A 14,825-nucleotide genomic window follows, 5' to 3' on the forward strand; every position below is an offset into this window, starting at 1 on the left:
TTCTTTTCATTCTGACCCATCCATCCGGATGGAATGAATGAGCCTGTCCAGTAACAGCTGAGGAGAAACCAACATCTTTCTTTTCTTGGCACAGAAAACCCAACCAGGATGGTAAGGGCTGAGCACCACAGTCAGGAGGCTGGGCCCCACCCAGCAGTCTGAAGGGCTCTGAAGGCGGCGCGGCTGCCACCATGCTTCCCTTCAGCGGCAGGTCCCACTCGGGCCTCGGCATCTCCCTCACCTCCAGGTCCCCGCATCACACCGAGACGAGCAGGCCCATCTGATGGAAGTAATTAATCGGGAGGCAGGAGAGCAAGAATTTGTCTTTAAGAGTTTTAGCTCCAAGGTCTGTGACTGCCATTAAACCATGCTGAACAAATCTTATTTTTATTGACGTCTTTACTTATTACTCTGACTCAAAAAGACAAAACAAAACAAAACAAAACAAAATAAACGGCTCCTGAGCAGATCAAATCCCTGGCTCTGGACCCTGAAACTCTCCAGTACGTCCTGGGAGTCTCCTTTGATTCCTACTCACTATTCCTCAGGTCATGGCATTTTGAGGTCTCTTACCATCCTGTCACTCTCCTCTAATCCTTGTGTGGTTTGCAGATTCCCTTCCCAAAAGGGTGGTCCCCAGAGAGAATATCATACTCCAGGCCTGCCCTGTCCTGGGCTGGACCAGCACTCAACCCCACCCCTCTCCAGATGCTATACCGCTGGCTCAGAAACAAGAATGGCCTTAGCCTTTTGGACAGTTATCACAATATATACTGTTACTGTTTTATAAAAATCGGAGTTGTTTTCATTTACATGGTTTTAAAGGCATGTTTCTCTTACCCTTACCTTCTTAAAAATGTATTTTGTTTCTTCCTGTCTATACATTCTTTACCTCAAAAGACACAACTACTTTGCTTGAAGCCTGGACTTTAGGTATTTCTACATTCCTAGCAGATTGCCCAGTGGAAATACATTATTAAACAGCCATGCCACTGAATGACCCACAAACATGACGAGGCTCATTCTGGGGATGATTCACGATCGAGAGATGGGAGATAATCGGGCCAGGCCTACACTTCATCCAACATGACGTGACCAGGGGTGGCAGTACAGTCCACGTGCAGAGACAGCAGCAGAAGGCAGGGCACTGCATGCTCAGCAGCAGAAGAGCAGAGATTTCCACGCCCAAACAAAGGCAGAGTGAGAGGAATGTGATTGATGAGTGCATCCATTTCTTTGAGGCCACTCTTCCTGAGAACTAATGATACCGGCTAAGTTTCTCTGCCTAGTAGAATCACACCTAGCCTGCCAGAAGAAAGTGTTCCCAATCTTGGATGCTCAAATGCCACCTCCCTTGTGAAGTCTTTGCCATTCCCCGATTAATTGTTCTTTCTTCTACACTCCCATGGTATGTTGCTTATACTTTTCATAACTCATAACTTTTCATAACTTCAAGTTTTTCCTACAGCTGTCTACACTACTCGGCTAAGAGCTACTCAGGAAAGCAGCAACTATCATATTAATTTATGCATCACCCACAATCCACCTATCAAAGACTACTTTTTCTTATGGTGGACTTGCAAAATCGTGGCCTCATTAAAAAAGGCTCCCCCAACCTGTTTATTGTGCTAATGCTTTCCTAACAAGTGATCTGCCAGGACCTCCTGACATGAAGGTAATTCATAAAATTCATACAATGGTATCTTTAAAAGTGAAGACTACAGCTGCTCCAGGAAAGTGTCATGTCAAGCTGCCCATTTCTGGTAATGGGACCTGACTGAAAGCAAGTAGGTGGCAGAGACGGAATCAAACTGGCAAGTCCCAAGAGAAAGAATACCCCACTTTACAAATACCCATTAAGTTGCAATTCAATTAAAGCATCTGAAAGGAATTCATAAGTATCAGCAGACCCTGTAATTGCTTAATTAAGGATAGAAGCCCAGCAAACACAACCACATAACTGCCTGATTCATTAGCACCTCGTGATAGCAGAATGGGATTTCTCACTTAAACATACATTGGCTTTAATTGTTTAATTTGGTTAGGCCCTGGTAATCAATGGGGATCCACCATTCCTGGGGCCAGGAGATGGGGAGGATATTCCTGTTCACCTTCCCTCTCCTCTCTCATTAGAAGTTTTTGGGCTATTGAAATAGGCAGTTGATATTTTTATTAGGACTTGCTGGAGAAGAGGTGTTAAAATCAAAGAAGGACATGAGATACTTTCCCAAAGGCATTTGGGTGGAAGGACACACAGCCGAACCTTTAGTTTACCCATCATGCACACGACCACCATCAAAATTTACCAAACCCTAGATACCTAGGACCTTTTCCTCTCTGTATCCCTTGTCATAATGCAGCTCCAGTAGGGGAGTTGTAATCAAAGAGAGAAAGAGAGGAAAAAATTGAAAAAAAATGCCAAAGGGCAGGCAAAGAGAAGTCTCATTTTCTAGTCTTGTTTCATATGACTAGGTAACTGGTTAATTAGAAGTCACCTGCTGTGATCTACATGGGAAACCCCTGCCAGGTGGCTGCTGCCTTCTAGGTGATTTGTACCACGGGATCCAACCAAGATGACTGACATCCACCCCCTGCACACTCTGAACCAGCCTCAGTTCCTCATTCTCACACATACTGCTATCCTAGCTTGAGGAACATGGAAATGCAAATGGGGTGGGCTCAGTGACTCAGCAGAAGACATCAAAAAATTGATATGAGACTACTTAGATTACTTTGCACTGAAACCTCAAATTATTATTCTCTTCCAATTCAGGCAGCTGGTTCCCAGGCAAACTCGATCCCTGCCTCTGCACAGTCAACGGAACTACCTCTTGGACTATTAGCATGCCCCAGACACCCTAGAGCCAAGATAATAATTCACAATAAGGAAATGTACTGTGAAGGTCATACCTAGCACCGGGACACACACTCCATGCCCAGTGGTGCTGTTAAATAAAAATGTGAACCAAAGGCCAAGTGATATGCAAATACATGCACCTCAGTATTCCTTTAGACAAGAAATGAAAATGTGAAACACGTGGTAAGTGAAAATAAGTGAAAAATAAAGACAGGGGGTAAACTGTTTTTGTTCCAACGGGAGGAAAGGCATGGGAGCATACTAAATGCTAGATGAGGAAAAAGGATGCTTTCAAACAAATGTGGGCAGCCCGGGGATCCTGGCTTCCCTATGAGCTCAGGACACGCCCCGGCTGGCCTCTCTGGCTGAAAGAAGTCTGCACAGGAGGCCACAGTGGCAGGCAGAGGGACCGTCAACCGTCTCTGTTCTGATGCTGTAAGGTCACCTGCTCACCGACCAAACCTAAGCCAGGTGCTCAGAGGACTAAAGGGCAAGAGCTTTCAGGAGGCACTGACCTGTCAGCTACAGCTGACTTTGCCCAGCCCCACCTGCTATCCCATCTGACCAGGCAATCATTCCACATACAGGGGTGCAGGAACCGTGACAGAGAGGCCAGCTGGCTCGGGCCAAATGCCACTCCCTATCAAGCTGTGGGGCCGTCTGCCCAAAAAAGGCCACATAAAAATGGAAAGTGTCCACCCCACCTTGAAGTCCAGAGGGCTCTCTGAAAGGCTGGGATTAATGAGAGCAGCGCATACGGGATTGCTGAACAATTATCTTGACTTTCCCCTTGAGAATCACAGCCCAAACTCCCTCCTGGCTGCAGAGAGCCATCATTTCCAGCAGAATGCCATTTGTCCACGACGTAGAGGACACGCCACAGACACCTGCAAAGCTGTGCCATGAGGGTCACTGTCCAGGTGAAACACCCCACAATGTGAATGCCGTGTCTCTGTCTACACTCGCTTTCAGTGTTCATTGTAGCTGATCTCAGAAGACCAAGGGACCCTCCTCTAAGGATACTACCTCCATCCTGTTCTCTAGCCATTTTGTTCCTACTGTCTCCTTTAGCTCATCGCTCTGCCAATCAAATCCTTACAGCCTTTCTTTGTTTCTTCTCCTCAGGATTCAGACCAGTGCTTCTCATGTTCCCTATGATACTTTCACACTCCATCTTTTTTATATCCTTATTTGCCAAGAAGATTTTGTTGTGTTGTACATGCTGTAATTGGTATTATGAAAACAACAGGTATACTGAAGAGCTTTACCAACTCAATGCCATATTCTGCTGCAACCTTAAGAATTAGTTACAAAAGTACTCAAGTTGCTGACATCCTTAGAATGTTACTGTGACCCCTTAGCTTTCACTTTCATGCATTCCTTTTGCATTCTGTTAGAATTTTGTGACAAGCGCTCTATTTTTGATTCTGCTCCTCATTTCCCACATTTACACCCTAATCGCCTGTAATCTGCCTTTAGCTGAATCAACTCTGATGAAACTGCACTGACAAAGGTCATCTGTGACTTACTAATTTGATAAACAGTATAAAATCATTTCTTAAGTTTTTACTGACTTGATATTTTAGGTAAAATCTGACATTGCCAACTCCTTGGACTTCTTTCTTCTCTTGGCTTCCTGAACATTACTCGTAGGATTCTCCGCCTAATTCTCCAACCACCAATTATCTGTTCCTAAAACGTATACTTACTTTGGCGTTGCCCTTGCTGGTGGATATCCTAGTCTGCCCAAACAGTCAAGCCTTGGGCGAGTTACTTACCCTCCAACACTCGATGTCACTCTCTTTTCTGACCAAAAAATCCAATCATTCCCTGAATCATCAAGTCTTCCTCCTAAATACTTTTCCAACCTCTCCTCTTCTTCACTGCCAGATTTTAGGCATCTCATCCTCTTGCTTCTGTACCTACTTTCTCTGCTTCCAGCCTCACTTATTCCAATGCATTCACCAAAATAAACTTTAACACAAGTGTGAGCATGTCGCTCTCTTGCTCAATACCCTGAGTGACTCTGAGGGTCCATGGTACATCCTGTGTGCATTTCCAGCTTATTCCCACACCAACCCCTCACTCCTTATACTCCACCAGTACCAAACGGGGCACAGTTACCTGGACACACCAGGACAGATCATACCTTTACACCTTTGTACATGCTGTTAACCTCCACTTAGAATGTTCTTCTCTATCTCCTTTTCCCCTCCTGTCCCAACACTGCCAACTCCTACTTTTCCTTCAAAAGCAGCTCAGGGAACAGCTCCTCAAGGAGACAGCCCTGACTTTCCTTTAAGTAACTGATCACTCCCTCCTCTGTGTTGCTTCTGTGCCCTATAAAGAAGTCTCTCACCTAGAGCCCAATACTGCAGTCTGCTTACATGTCTGTCTTCCCTCCAGAGCTTCCAGAGACCTAGGATGATGTCTTACCAGGAAGCAAAATTCCTCCTTCTAAACTCAAAGGGAAAAGCCAGTAGCCTTCCTATCAGTGAGCTTTCTGCTCATTTAGGAGGAGGCTAGAAGAGCAACTTTGCTTGATTTATTTCCACTGAGAGGTCAAAGTCTCCATGGTAGAGCCACAGCTACGTGCAAACACACTGTACAATATACCACTACACATAAGAGTTAAAAAGAGCTCTAGCGGGGCACCTGGGTGGCTCAGTGGGTTAAAGCCTCTGCCTTCGGCTCAGGTCACGATCCCAGGGTCCTGGGATCGAGCCCCCAGTCAGGCTCTCTGCTCAGTGGGGAGCCTGCTTCCCCCCCCTCCCCCGCCTATTTGTGATCTCTGTCAAATAAATAAAATCTATAAAAAAATATTAAAAAAAAAAAAGAAGAGCTCTAGCTATGAATTCACCAAGTCATCGTGAGGAAGAGGAAGGAAACAGATTTATGGATAATCTACTTCATGGCAGCCTTGTTCTGAACCCATTATACATCTCATTAAACCCGCACAAAAATCCTAAGAGGCAAGAAACACTTTCCAGTTAACTGACGTCTAAGCTAAGGCTTCAAGAGTAAAAAACCTCCTTAAAGTCACCTGCTTGTGCAGAGTAGAGCTGTGATTCAAACTGAGGTCTGTGTGCTCTTACAACTTCTCCCTGTCCTGTATCTTTGTCAGGTTTCTAAAGAAATTAGAAGATGCAGAATATAACCACACATAGTATGGCAGGAGAAAAAATGTAAAACCTTATATTTTGCTTTGGTAATTTATCTTTCAGAATAGAAGTTAACTCGGGCGCTATCTTTCGAATCACTAAGCTTAGAATAATGCCAAGTACACACAGGAACTGGGTGACCAGGCTGTGTTGTGTCTGAACCTCAGTGGGTTGGAAACTGCCCCAGTGAACACTTAAGCAACACATATTCTACTCTACAGATAGAGTAGGACAAGGCCTTTCTGGCAGTTGGATGAAGTCCAAAACAGTCAAGCAAGACAAATGCTCCATGGGAAACAAAGTAAAACCAGAAGGGTTCTGCAGAACTCCAGCCAGGATGGGTCTAGCTCTGAGCTGGTTCCGTTCAAGTAGTTTTGAATTTGGAAGCCAGACCTTCAATGTTTTCTTTCCCCTATAGACCGGTGGCCAAGTTTTCCAGAAAGAATCATACTATTTCTCTTGTTCACCTCTGGGATAAAGCTCCACACTGCCCAGAGGATACTTTTGTTTTGTAGATATAGAACAAAGGACAGGTTGTTACTTCAAACTCTGTAACCACAGGAATTCAATGGTATGAAACTTCTCTGCTCTGGAAATCTTCAGTAAAGGGCACAGATGGCATTTGTCACACACTGCCACAATGCCCCTCAGTTTACTACGACGCACCGATGTACAGCCCTCCAGTACGGCATGGATTTGTTTGGCCCTTCCTTTCCGCAGCTGCCCCTGAGCTTCACTTCATACCTCAGCCAGTCCCCTCGGAAAGCCTGCAGAGCTGTGCAGTGTTCGTTAACTTCTTCAGAGTGTGAGACAGCCTCAGCCAGTGGTGGCCCAGCCGCAGCGGAGAAGATCACAGCCATGTGTTCAGTGAGTGATTTATCTTACGTAACAGCCCATTTAGTTAGGGCCTGAGGGAGACCCTCATCCAGAGAAGAAACTATCAGGGCCTTCTAGGAAAAGGAGGCTGAGGCAATCTGGCAGGGGACAGCAAGCATGCTCCCGTTTCTCTTCCCCCATGGCAAAATCTATTCAAGAATCTATTCAAGAATCCCAACAGAAGGAGTGCTGAGGGAGGAGGGTCAGCAGAAAAGGCAATGTGCACGGTAAGAACACAGCAGAGTATCATGTCCTTTGTTGAGTGAGTGAATGTTTGTGTGTACAGGGGTGGGGTATGGGGTGTTGAAGTAAAATGACACTTTCTCTCAAAGACTACAGTCTCTGTGAAGTACTGACTGGAAATAAGTAACTTTATTCTCAGCCGTCGGGGAAGAAATAAAGCAGCCTACTCCTTGAATGCATAAATGTAAATTGCTCAAAGAACACAGTTCATACAGTCTTCCTGGCTTGTGATATATCAAGCTACTAGAAAAGATAGGATAAGAGAGATGCGCATTCAGTCAGCAAAGAAAGGGTGGCTTGCCCCAGCACGTCAAGCTTAGTGCAACAGAGAAACACTACAGATGCAGAAGCCTGGGAAGGTAATGTCATAGTTTGACGTTTTACAAAGGATCTGGATCCTATGACAGCTGCAAAGAATAAAAGAGAGACAAACCGCACTGCCCAGGGAGACATAAGGGAAGAGTGTCTCAGCTCCTCGGTGGATTACCCAGGACTAGCATGGCAGCGGTGGTCTACCCCAGATGGGAAATACCGACTGTGAGAATTCCATCATTAGTATTTTTCTTTGTCTGGAATTCCCTTCGCTCGGGCTGTGAAAAGATACATGTTGTCTTTCAAGCTGCTCTACTCTAATGCCCTGTGGTTGGTAGAAATGAGGAGCAAAAGAGGGCCCAGGGCTGGGTCTGCAGTGACAGAGAGATCAAATCTAGCAATTTTGTGCTCACATCTCAATTAGACACTAAACCACCTAGACTGGTTTGAGGTCTCATTGGAGGGCATGTGACCTCCAGTCATGACCTCTGAGCTCCGGGAGGAATTATTGGAACATGTAACACGTAAGACTTACCTGCAAGCAAGAAGGTGATAAGGCAAGTTTCCTTTGGCAAATACAGCTTGAGACGAGAACCACTGAAGACATATTCCACTACAGCTTCAGAACGACCTGCCCGTTGAAGGAAGGGCAGAAACTGCTTTGCTTTTTGGGTATCCTGGTGGATGAAAGAAAAGAATTGTTAGAAAAAAAGTAGTAAAATCTAAGGATATGATTCTCTCTCTGTACTAGGGCAAAAAGTCTGGCAAACCATAGAAAGCTTGGCACATAACTGCAGAAAAACAGATAATCCTGAAACTATGACATAGGGAAGATAGTCATGTGACTTCCACAGAAGATACAGAGTTAATCTGAAATTTCCAGAACATTCTGTGTGCTTCCCACTGTTCTTTTACTATGCACACCATGAATATACAAGTTAGGAAGGTGCTTTGAAATGAAAATTTCATTCCTCCTGGGTTGCAAAAAAGGGCTTCTCTTCCTTCAACAAAATCGAGGGGGAGAAGACTATACCAGCCTTTCATGGAGGTTAATTTAACCTTTAATTTTCATTTAAAAAAAAAAAATTGCCTCCCAGGCTGTGTTACGTAAAGCCCCTTAAGCAGTTCACCTTTAACCTTCAATGGCTTTTGTAGATTCAGAGCTCACTGTTTGTGAACATCAAGAGTGCAGTCTTCTTTGGGTGCCTACATAGCGAGCCTTGGTCTACGTGCTCTTCAAGGGTGAGCTGGAACCTGAGCAGACTGTTCCTGTTCCCAGCCTGGGAAATCTCTAACAGTAAGACATACTCGGTGGGGACCTATTCCACATCATGTCAGCATGAACAATTATAGAAACAAGAAAAACACATGAAACCAAGTAGCACTTTAAAACTTTTTTCCCACATAAAACACAAAGTGTGCCCTCTACCCTCAAGGGTAACCAGACCATGGACATTTTGAACCTCCGAGCTCTCAGCTAGGGAGCTTCAAATCCTTTCAGGAAAGCCTTCAACCTAATGAAACAGATGACAGAGTAAGCAAGCATCAAAACATCACAGTGCATGTGCTGGGCGAGTAGTCAGGGCACATCCAAATTTCCTAGGTTTTCAGCTCAGCCAGCAGAACTGTAAACTCCCTCTGAGGACAGCGAGCTCTGCATACTTCCCTGACTCCTGCGACACAAGCAGTCCGCGCTCTGCCAAGCGCTTCCTTTCTGACTCTGCTCCTAGCAACCAGAGCTACTGTATCTAAATTAATGCACATTAGATAATGAAAATTTAACAAGCCATCAAGTATTTGAGAGCTTTCACAGCAGCCAGAGGGGCTCCTCTCATTCAGAAGCAGTGAGGTAGGCTGGGATGAAAACAGTATTTATAGTAATGAGATTCATCCTTCCCTTCAAACAGATTCTCAGAGAAAAGGAGAGACAGTCATCCAGTCTCAGCGTCTCTAATGGCACACTGGTAAAAAGGTAAGGTAACAATGAGCTTTAGCGAGTTGGGAACTCCCCCGGTGAACACTTAAGCAACACATATTCTACTCTACATATACAGTGGGACAAGGCCTTCCTGGCAGTTGGCTGAAGTCCAGAACAGTCAAGCAAGACAAATGCTCCATGGGAAAGAAAGCACTACCTGATTAAAATCCTTTTGCCACACTAGTCTAAATCTGGGACATTATTCATGAGCTGAACCAGTAAGTCAACAACAATTATCAAATTGATTATCGGAAATCATGAGGCAACTTAATGTCTCTGAAGAGAGGGCCTTTCCCCTCAAAACTGCAGTGATCTATATTTTTCTGAAACAGACTTTTGTTCACTGTCATGTGGATGCAATTATCTGGAGAAAAAAAAAGGTGCTTACAGGAGTAACAGCACACATATACATAGGTATTAATATAAAAAGAAGGTTATAGCAGATTCTCACCCTATTTTGCTAAATGATTACTTAATTTACCAAAAGAGAGAATTTCTCAGACTGGGAACCAAGGAGAAATGGAGGCACCTTACTATCAGCCATGTAAAAAAAAAAAAAAAAGTTCCTGACTCTTCCTGAGTCTCAATCTACAATTTAATAGTCCTAATCCAGAAACAACAACATATGGGAAGATAGCAAAGAGAATATGACATGCCACTGACTATGACAAAGATTAGAAGTGAAAGCCAACCATGACAACTGAAGGCATGACGACAAATTTCAAAAGCCTACCACAACTGTACATGTTTACCTCCAGAGGCCAAATTGCAAGATAAGACATGGAGCTCCCTCATCGTTCCAAATGCTTGAAGATGATATGCCTACGAACCACCCGCTAAGGTCAAAGATACAAAATTTTACCCAAGTTCATAGATTTTTAAGAATAAAAAAATTCTTATCAAGTCAATTAAATTGAATGTAAGCACCAGAACATGTCAGCTCTTTCAAACTCTATCACAGGCAGACAAGGGTGTCCGTCTTCCTTGTCATCTCAAGCGCTTTCCCTGCTTGGCATGTTCCTTTCAACACAAAAATTCTTGAAACCTTTAAAATTTGTCTCAGTGGCTCCTATGAAAAGACTGGCAAGTCAGACTGACAAGTTCCCTCCGGTGATGGAGCCGCACATCAGTCCCTGCTACTTTAACTATGGAATTTATTTATTTTAGGAGTTTTGATTGTTATGACCATAAAACTAACTGAATATGGTTAAACTGATTTGTCTTCCAAGGAGCCCATGCACTTCAGTCTCTGACACTCATTTCTAAGTTTCAACACTACGTAAATAAGAGAAAACTTGATGATGAGGAACGGTGTAATAGAGAGCAGTTTAGGCCCCACCGAAGAACTGAAGATGCCAGGTGCATCTTTAGGACAGTAGAGCGATCAGGTTCAAGTGACAACATTAAGATGACATCTGAAATTCTCCGATAATCCTGAAGCAGCACCTAGTGAGATTTAGTGAAATCAAAGATTTCTTTATAACCTTATAACTCCAAAAGGTATTTGTTAAATTAAAGATTAAAGGCCTCAGATTTAAAGAGATAACAACACTGAGAACTTGAGGCACAGGAGGCTCATTTCAAGGCAGACTATTCAGTGTCCAGTATTTCTGTCTAGAAATCTAGTTGCAGACACTCTCATCCTCAGGTTTTCCATGCTGTGACTCATGTAGGTGAGGCCTGGGCATCTACTCGCCACAGTTTTCCCCATGACATTGGTTCAAGGCTTTGAGAATCCAAGCAGATAAATTAGCTATGGTTTTCTGCACCAATATTCCCCTCCACTGGTGTAAATAATCAAGAAACAACTGTACTTCTGAGCAGGTAAGTCTTTTTTTGTTGCAGTGCTAGTTTTCACATCACTTGTGCTCGAAAACAAACCACACATAAGTATTTTCCTGTAATCCTAGAGAAGCTAATTTAAGGTTGCATTAGCTACATTTAACTTGCTATTGTGGATGGCATCTCTTTAAGGAATGTTTCTGCCTCCTCAATGCACCTTGAAATTGAGAAAGTAATGGTGCAACAAATGTGCCTGGGGTGACTTCATTTCAAAGGATGCTAATATCTATACCTCACACTTAGTGGAACAGGGCTTGGAATGACCCCGAAGAAAGGCAGGATGATCCTTAGAGAGAGGGAAAGGTCGTAAAGGCACCTTAATTATACACTCCTACTCTGTTCTCACTTCTGGCCTGTTAGGCCAAACCTCTTCCAAATGCAGACTACATGTGTCAACGCCTATACAAAATTCCCTTCAGCAGGTAGATTGCAACCTGTCTCTACAAAGTACCACGTTTAAGTATGCACATGCTGAAAATAATTTAGTAAGATGAATTACCAAGTTTGGAAGAGTGGGACAGCTGAGGGCAGAAGAGGGCAGGGGAAGGGCAGGGGAAAGGCAGAAGAAGCAGAATCCTTACACGGCACGCACAGGACCAAGGTCCACAGCATGCTACTCAGACACACGTGTCCTCTGCATCCTAGAAGAGCAGAACTTATATAAATCAAAGTTCTGTGAATTCTGGAACAGAATTTAGGCTGTCAGTCTGTACTTGATGTTAGCAAAGTGAATTCTTTGATTTTTCCACTGAAAATACCCATACAGTAGGCATAAACATAGTTTACTGGTGAGAAGCAAATATCACAACACACAAAACAGCACAGGGAAATGGGAATCAGAGTAAACCTATTAGTTAACCATTAATCAGGATTATCACGGGCAAGTCTCAAAAGGGAACTGTTAATAATGAAGCTCACTAATTAGTTTTCATCATCACAATCACTCTTTGATTAACATCATAGCAAAAAGAACTAAAAACAAACACATGCAGAGCTTATTAGGGTACCATGGGGGTGCTCTGCCAGCACTTGAGAAACCACACTGGGAAGAGGCCCATCACACCTGACCAGGCTGCCGGGCACTACAGCTGTGTCCCCGCATGGCTGGCTCCAGCAAAGCCCGAAGGTTTCTCCCTGCCAGCGCTGACTATACTCTCCATTGGCCGGCCTCAGGCTAGGCCTCCAGAGCACAATGCTGTTTGGGTCCAACCAATTTTAATGCCGAAGTGGCAGAAGCTCTGTGTACAAAAGAACAGATACAAAGGGAAGGAAAGAGCAAGGAGACCAGAACTAATACCTAAGGATAGGCCCCAAACACTCGCTTTTTAAGTTGTATTGTGACAACTCATTGCCATAGTTAGTAGATCTTTTCAGGGCTCCCCAGACCAGGAGGATTTTTCCCGCAGCTATGTGGAAGGCAAATCAGAAGTACATCCTTTATCAGAAAGGCAAAAAAGTCACCCACCGCTCCGCGCTCTTCCTCTTTTCCACAGCCTGGGCTCTATGGCCCCCACTGACATTTGAACACACAGAACGAGGCTCTGAGTCTCTGTGAGGAACCAGCTGTACAGCATGATCTCTTAATATATAATATACAACACAAATAATATATATATGATATATTATATGATATATATAAATAAGATAATAAGATTAATATATAATATAAATCTCTTAATATAAATGGGACCCTGGAGAGAGATGCTTGAGAATGCCCTCTAGCTCCAACATTTGCCACAAAGCACTTAAAAATTTGAAACCAACCTTCCCTGGCTGGTTGTCAATGTTTCATGGAGAGGTGTATGTGAGCAAACTAGGGATGGAAACATCAGTGAGGTGCAAGTTTAACAGGAATGAAGTAAACATAGCAGAGAACCTACAGAAAAACACTCTGTCTGAAAACATTACAAGGAAACAAGAAAAAAAAGGTGCTGAAGCTAGGCCATCAATAATCTTTCATTAAGTGCTGTCTATAGTTTTACAGTTTCTTACACTATTTACTCCCTTGGCACAGAACCTCACTCAGGCCTCCAACATGTGGAAGTGTAGGAGAAACAATGTTTCGTGCTTTGGGCTCCTCCGCTCCTGAGAGCATGAATCAAGAGGACATCTGCAGGAGCATTAGGCTGTGCGACAGCTTTGAGCTTGGGAGGCTGGTGTTCCAATCTCTGGCACCCTCAACAGAGGTTTTCTCCTCTGACTCTCCTCCTTTACCAGTTATTAGGTTAGGATGGCGTGGCTAAGCAAAGCTTCCAAACTTGCAAGCTAAGGACAGACCAAAGGGCAGAAGGAGCAGCACTTCCCAAATTGGAAGAAAGCCATAGAGCATGTCAGAGCTTCATGTCCCAAATCTGGAGGAGAAGAAATTTCTCTGCAATCAGATTTGAAAGAAACTTTGCCTGTTGCTCTCAGGAGCCCTGCAAAGGACAGGTGTTTGTAATATTTGTATTTGGTTGGTCTTGTCCACCATCTATTTTCTTTCCAAAAGGTCCAATAATGATAAAAGAAAGGACTTCCAATGCTGAGATGAGAAGACACAACCTGTGTTTAGAAGAAAAATGGGCAAAGCAGTATTCTGATGGACGGTCAACAGCAACCTGAGTAGGAAAAAGTCGGATCGCATTACACAGATAGATTAGGGAACCCCAGAATATGGCCTGGACTTCAACTGTAATCACCCCAAACTGTTAACAGCTTAAAATTCCCTAAACGGGGGCTGGATAAACCAGCTGTGGTCCTCACCCACAACGGAACACTACTCTGCAGTAAAAACAATACAGGCAACAACAGAGATGGCCCTCAAAGGCAGGATTGCTTTTCTAGAACACTGTGGCAAAGGTTAGAGTAGAAGGTCAGAAAACGGGTCAGTGGCTGCCAGGGACTGGGGGAAGGGCCAGAATTCAACTCCAAGGGCATGGAAGAATTTTGTGGGATGATGCAATAGTTCTATTGTCCTGACTACGGTGATGATTACATGTATACACTGCTTTTCAAAATGTACGTCTATCAAAACTGACAGAATTATATATTACAAATGATACAGTTTTATAAATTAAACCTAAATTTTTAAAAATAAAAAAATTGGCCTAGATAGGTAGCTTATGCAAAATTTTAATTTTTAACTTAAGAAAACCTTTTTCCTAGTCAACTAATTTGTAAGTATCTCAGAGTTACAAGTTCAAAATGAAGAACTTTTCATGCTTCAGATAAACTGCCTTATCTAACTGTTCAATGAATTAAAGTATTTTAAAAATTCAAGCAGAAAATAGTTTAGATGAGAAAAATCATGAGGTTAGAAGAGCACAGAAAAAAATCTTATTGGTTTCCCAAAAGCAGTATAAGAAAGTATTAATTCTTAGGCAATGGCTAAAGGAAAGCATGACACTATCCTCAACTGGCTATGTAGAGGAAATATTTTGTTCAAATGAAGAAAAAAAATACTACTAAGTACATATCCAGACCGACATTTCTTTTCTACCTTGAAATAAAATCATGTGATATGGCTTAATGTGAATAAAATAATATCTACTTCTTTATCAAATGAAAATTCTATACT

General features: G+C 43.3%; 1 protein-coding gene across 1 annotated transcript in view; it reads right to left on the bottom strand.

Moving 5' to 3' along the window:
- Positions 1-14,825, bottom strand: part of SND1 (staphylococcal nuclease and tudor domain containing 1) — a 411,695-nt gene that overhangs the window by 144,037 nt on the left and 252,833 nt on the right. Inside the window, exon 15 of the mRNA XM_032869880.1 lies at positions 7,985-8,126. Coding sequence (XP_032725771.1) covers positions 7,985-8,126 — 142 coding nt within the window. The remainder of the gene's footprint in view (positions 1-7,984; positions 8,127-14,825) is intronic.

The sequence above is a fragment of the Lontra canadensis genome, unplaced genomic scaffold (assembly GCF_010015895.1).
Source record: "Lontra canadensis isolate GAN:19392208 unplaced genomic scaffold, GSC_riverotter_1.0 scaffold2, whole genome shotgun sequence".
Taxonomy (NCBI): Eukaryota; Metazoa; Chordata; class Mammalia; order Carnivora; family Mustelidae; genus Lontra; species Lontra canadensis.